Genomic DNA, 6683 nt, shown 5'->3' with positions numbered 1-6683 from the left:
GATTCATCCGTCGCGATGTCTGCAACGCAAGAGGTCTCTTCTACGACAACCAGAGTGAACTCGCAATGGACGACAAATTTAAACCTCTCAGAGAGTGGGAGAAAGAACATATGCAATAACATGTACACTACTTATACATATGCAATAACATGATGAAAAAACTGTGCCACTTGCTATTATATATTTGTATGTAAATTACGATTGAATTAATGGTTATGTATTACATGTTTGTTACTGCGGCACTTGTCTTATCTTATATGCTTACTACTCCGAAATACGATAATAAATCCCTCAATAATTTAATATTAATTACGAATCACCAAAATGCTAGAATAAATATTATTTTAGCTATTCGGAAATTGAATTTCGCATGCGGTCTACTTAAGACGCCCGCATGCGAAAATAGATCTTCGCATGCGGTCTTCTTAGGTCAACCACATGGGAAAATATATCTTCGCATGCGGCTTCTTATATGGACCGCATGTGAAGATCTATTTTCGCATGCGGCCGTCTTAAGTGACCGCATGCGAAGATCGATCTTCGCATGCGGCTGCGACGGCCGCATGCGCAAATGGTGATCTTTGCAGACCATTTCGCGCATGCGGGCCGGCCAACCGCATGTGAAGATCGATTCCGCCCGTATGCAAAAACGCTTTCTGTAGTAGTGTCATGTGCAATATCATCTACAAATAAGTCATATATATAGTATGTTCATCTCTGCTAATTGATATTTAAAATGTAACTAATAACTAAAAACGATGAAAATTGAAGTTTAATCACTAGTATAGAACCGGCCATCCCAATCAGGCTATCCATGACGGAGGCAAGAGGCCTGTCACAAAGAAAGTCATCTTTGTCGGGCCGCAAAAAGCCTCGTCAATGATGGCCCGAGAGAGGCAGAATCTTAGTCCCCTAGGGTAGGGCCCGTCACGGATGGCCATCAACCGTGACGGGGTGCGGTTGAAGCCTGTTAAGGTCATCCATGACGGGCCGCAATAAAGGACCGTTACCGATGAAGGTCATCCGTGACGGGGCCTAGTGTTGAGGCCCAACAAAGATGAAGATGAAGCCCGTCACGGATGAACTATCGGGCTTTACTTGAGACCCATCACGAATGACCCATACTATAAATACCCCCCTAGACTTCGGAGTAACAGTAGTTGCGACCCGACACAGATGAGGGAAAATTTTCCGAACAACCTCATACGAAGACTTACCCTATATGAAAGTTGTAGATCTCGATGAGACCTATAACTTTAAAATTGACAATATTTGAATTAGATCGTTTATATGCCTAAATATGCATTATAAGTAATGAGATATATTCTGAGAAACATAATTTTGAATTTTTCAAATGATCTCCGATGGAAACATGCCCTATAGCAAAGTCAAAGGGTTTGATGAGATCTACAACTTTGTAATTGACAATATTTTCAACTTTGTAATATGTTTTATAAGTGATGTGATCTATTTCTAAAATATTTTTTGAATTTTTCAAACAAACTTGGATATGAGACATGCCATACACAAAAGTTGTGAAACTCGATGAGATCTACAAAGTACTTTGTAGTAGAAAGCATTCTTATTTGAAATCATCTAAAGTTTCAAATTTGTGTTTCATATTAGGACGACAATAGTCAAAAGAATAAAATCTGAAGACCTATCAACATGTAGTTATAGTTGAAATGGTGAGATTAGTTTGCTTGTGTTGAGAGGTCCTAAGTTTGAATCCTACTATTGGCATGAATATAAAAGTCCCTTGAAAAATCATAAACTTCTAGTTGGTGACGTGTGAGTTGTGCCATGGTTGGAATGTCCTAGTAATACAAAAAAAAATATTTTTAGGTCTTTGTTTGCATTTAAAATTAAAAAGTTGTTCATTCTCATCCATGAAGGTTCGTAATTACAAGCCATTATGGATGAGTCATCTGAGACGGGTGGTAACTTACCACCCGACAAAGATGAGTCATCCATGTCTGGCTGGAGAACCTATCTGTGAAGGGTTTGATTTGGGGCCCGACAGAGGTATATATGTCATCCGTGTTGGACCATGGCCCGACACAGATGATAGCTTCACATCACTTACCAATAATCACTGACCATGCACATTTTCGACATAGATGAGGGTATTGCCCCGTTATGGATGACCGGTTTCGTAGCAGTGAATATATCTCTTTGGGCACTGTTAGCTGTGTTCCTTCATTTGATGCACCAATCAGTTGTATACCTCCGTGGATTTAGTGACGGATCGATGACGTACTGTGTCTGGCTGCTTTCTCCAGCATGTTTCAGTTATTGCATTTGTTTTCTAAAGAATGAATTGGTGTTTCATGCGCTTGCATGCATGCACCTTTAAGTTGCATTGTACGTGCTTGATACTATGTTAATTTGTCTGTGTCCTAATGACGCACCATACATCTGTGTGTGAGATTTAGTTTGTCAATTGATGTATACATATGTGCTTTGTGTTCCTACCCACCAGGGCCTAGAACTCCACAGTGTGAGAGACTGAGAGCATTTTGTTGCAAAAGAATATTGGAGATAAACTATGTACTATGTGCTGGGGGGGGGGAATTGACGGATGGCGACTGAGTGCTTAGGGTTTCAAGAGAGGGCGACTCCAGTGGGAGAGTCCTCGTCGGTCCTCCCCCGCCGGCGATCGCCGGAGAAGGGTCTGCCTAGAGGATACACCCACGCGGATATCCTCACGGTAGCTGCCCGTGGTCCAGTTAGTTCTGGCGCAAAAATTTCGGGTGAATTTGCACACGAATTCCGGCCCGAGAGACCTAGCAATGGCGGTGGGAGCCCGATGGCTACAGTGCAGCCCAGAGTCGCGAGAGGCCCAGCGAGTTCCACGATGATGAATTGCGGAAAAAAAGTGGGTGAGATTAATTTGGAGGATATTTTCCCCAAATTTCGCCCCACTGAGCCGCAAAAGTGGATCTGGATCAAGCGAGGTGAGGTTCGCCCTCTTCTAGGGTTCCCGGCGAGAGACGACGAGATCCGGCGTTTTGGCGACGGAGCTCGTCGGATTTGGAAGGTGCCCGAGAAGAGGTGTGATCACCGCACCTTCGCCCAGGTTGTGATGGAGCGTCGTCCTCCCAATCGCCTGGATTGGCAAGCCAACAAGCGACGAGCGACAGAGCAAGGCGGCGGCGATTGGGGTGCACGAGGCGGAGGTGACTGGGGGGCGTGCGGAGCTCGCGAGGAGGAGGAACTGCATCGGCAACTCCTTGCTCAAAACCCTAGGGCGAATCAAGGTGCTCAATGGAAACCTCAAGGGCTCCCTGGTACCGATGGAGAGAGGGGGGCAAGAGCTCCTAAGATCAAGTGCTTCAAGTGTGGTCGTGAGGGCCATCACCAGGCGGCGCGCCCTAACCCTTCCCTCTGCTACTCGTGCCATAGCTCAGGTCATATTTCTTCCCAATGCCCCTTGATGATGAGAAAGGGTGTTAAACTTTGTGGTTTTGGCATTCCGGGACAGGGGTTCTATAGTTTGAATGTTGAGTTGTCTGATATGAGATTGCTAAAGCCCCTGTGAGAGGTATTTTGACTGTGCTTTTGGGATCTGGATCTGTTGCAAAAGTCATTGCTGAATTGAAACACCTGTTTGTGGGTCTTAATTGGGATTGGCGTGTGAAACAACTTAATGAGAAAGAGTTTTTAATCAACTTCCCATCTGATGAAGTGAGAAGTAAAATTTCAACATGTAAGAGTTTTGATTTCGAAACATCTGTGATCAAAGCAAGTGTAGTTGAGACTGGTATGACTGAGGAGGCTGTAGATGAGCTGGTAGCAGTTTGGGTCAAGGTGTTTGGAATACCAAAAAGTTTGCTAGGACTGAAGAATCTGTGAAAGCTATTGTGGAGCTAGTTGGGGAGTTTGAAGCTATTGATGGGGCTAGCTTAAGAAGGGATGGTCCTATAAGAGAGTTGCTTGCAGGGATCCTAGAGAACTTCACTTCTCCATCCACCTGTATATCAGCAAAGTTGGTTATATGGTGAGATGGGAACCTGAAGGATATCTTCCTTATGAAAACAGACAGAATCCTCCAGATGAGGGGATGACAGAGATGATAAAGATGATGAGGGGTTAGGAGAGGACATGAACCTTGATGAGGAATTTAAACAAAATACCCCAAGAGGTAGACAAGCTGCAGATGGACGAGCCCAACAGGGGAGTAGGTTAGGTGCTCATTCTGCTCCACCTGCTTTTAAGGGGAAGTCACAAGTAAGTCAGGGAGGAAAAACTATGAAGAAACTAGCTTCCAAAAAAGACTCCTTGCTGACTGTGATGGAAGGTACAGAGATATCTATTATCACTTCAGAGAGGAAGGCTCCAGAGGTATGTGCCAATATACCTATGGTGAAGGAATGTACCACCATGGTCCTTTGGCAGGAAGAGAACTTGCAGGAATCCCAAGAAATCCAAGATCCAGTGGTGCAATCTCAGGAGGATGTTGGGGGGTTTGCTGCTGATATCCTTGTCTTAGAGAGCTTTCTTTTGGATGATGATAATGAGAGGTGCCAGATACCAACAGACTCTGACATTGAGAGAATCAGAGAGGAAGAAGAAAAAGAAGAAGAGGATAGTTTTCAGGAGGTTTCACACAAGAAGAAGCACAGGGAGAAGAGATCTGAACCGGCAGTGACCTCCAGGATGAGTCTTAGGCAGAGAGAGATGGCTGATGTCCCTATAACAAAGAGAGCTGAATTTCTGACTTCAAAAAAGAATTTGGAGCTTCCAGATACTTCTTCTAACCCTTTTGCTATATTTTAAATCTTAGATAATTCTGAGTTAAATAACATTGCCATAGTTTCTAATATAGTGCTTGGTAGCTCTCCTGAAGAGATAGATAACACCATAGAAACTTTGAAAGCTAAAGAGGTGGTGCAAGCTAGGTTAGCAGAGTTGAATTGGAAAAAGGAATTAGGGAAGAAAAATCCACAAGAAGAGGAGATTAGTGGAGAGGTTTTACTTGATAAAAGTGATAATGAACAGCTGTTAAAGAGAGTTGACTTGACAGAATAAGAGGTTGTCAGATGATAAGAGTTATGGTAGAACTTTGAGAGAGGAAGATAATCCTGAGCCTAGTAAGAGAGGTGGACTTAGAAATCACAGGAAAAAATGAAAGTGCTTTTTTGGAACATTAGGGGGATGGGTAGTCATGCTAGAAAGAGACAGTTAAAAGAGTTGCTTAATAATAAAGAGGTTGACATTGTGTGTCTTCAGGAAACAAAGAAGGAGTTGTTCACTGAGAGAGAATTGAACTCTTTCCAAGGGGGGAAGAATTTTAGTTGGTGCTGGAAAGCTTCTAGAGGTGCTTCAGGTGGTATTCTTATAGGGGTTAACTCTGACTTAGCTGAGGCCATTGAGACCCATGTTGGTGCTTTTTTTCTTAGTTGTGTCCTGAAGATTAAAAAGGACAACTTCGTTTGGGAGATAGTTTGTGTCTATGGTCCTGTTGATAACACCTTGAAAAATGGTTTCCTTGATGAGTTGTCCTGGCATATCCAGTTCAGACTACATCCTGTCCTGCTGGGTGGAGATTTCAACATGTATTAATTTGCTAGTGAGAAATCCAATGGCAATTTAGATCTCAGATGCATGAATATGTTCATTAATTTTATTACTGGTTTGGATTTGAGAGAATTACACAGAATTGGTCCTAGATTTACTTGGACTAACAAACAAGATAACCCCACCCAGGAAGTGTTAGATAGAATTTTAGTAACTGATGACTAGGACAATAAGTATCCCAACTCTGTTCTTTCCTCTATTCTGAGAGTGGGTTCTGACCATATTCCCATTTTGCTAGATACCTGTGAGGGTAACATTGAGAGATCTAGATATTTTAAATTTGAGTCTGCTTGGCTAGCTGCAGAAAATTTTAAAGAGATGGTTACCCAAAAAATGCCAACAAGAGATGATTCCTACATTTTGGAGTTTTGGAACAAGAAACAAGCTGAGTTAAGGAGATTTCTGAAGGGTTGGGGGATTAATGCACACTGTGAGAGAGTCAGAGGGAAACAGGTTCTGCAGAAGAAATTAGAAATGATAGAGGCTAAAGCTTTGGAAAATGAGTTATCACCTGATGAATGGCAGGAGAGATATGCTTTGGAAAATAACCTAGAACAACTTTATGAGATGGAAGAGCTTTACTGGCATAATAGAAGTGGAGGACAATGGATTCTAGAGGGAGACAGAAACACTGACTATTATCATAGGATAGCTAATGAGAGGAAGAAGAGATGTAGTATCACTTCTTTGATGGATGGTGACACTGAACTAACATCAAAGGAAAATCTGAAAAACCACATTGTTAACTACTCCAAATCCCTGTTTAGAGCTGATCCCTCCCTAAATATCCACCTCTCCCCCAATGTGTGGGAAGAAGAGTTCTTTCTGAAACCTAAAGACAGGGAGGTTCTGATCAGACCCTTTAAATTAGAAGAGTTAGACAAAGTCCTCAAAGAGGCAAAGCTAAATACCGCTCCTGGCCCTGATGGTTTTAGTATCCCTTTCTATAGAGCTTTTTGGCCCCATTTGCAGAATGATATCTTTGAAATGCTTCTTATGTTGCACAATGAAGAGCTAGACTTGAAGAGATTGAATTTTGGTGTTATTTCTTTAATCCCAAAAAACAATGACCCTTCTGACATAAAACAATTCAGGCCTATCTG

The 6683-nt window shown here is 42.5% G+C and overlaps 1 protein-coding gene across 1 annotated transcript; it reads left to right on the top strand.

Moving 5' to 3' along the window:
* The first annotated feature begins 2564 nt into the window (after positions 1-2564).
* Positions 2565-5602, top strand: LOC4335061 (uncharacterized). The gene has a single exon (XM_066309347.1). It carries the CDS (start codon positions 2582-2584, stop codon positions 3539-3541), a length of 960 nt encoding a protein of 319 aa, XP_066165444.1. The 5' UTR covers positions 2565-2581; the 3' UTR covers positions 3542-5602.
* Positions 5603-6683: the final 1081 nt, after the last annotated feature.

The sequence above is a fragment of the Oryza sativa genome, chromosome 4, assembly GCF_034140825.1.
Source record: "Oryza sativa Japonica Group chromosome 4, ASM3414082v1".
Classification (NCBI taxonomy): Eukaryota; Viridiplantae; Streptophyta; class Magnoliopsida; order Poales; family Poaceae; genus Oryza; species Oryza sativa.
This window is presented reverse-complemented; position numbering and strand designations above follow the sequence as displayed.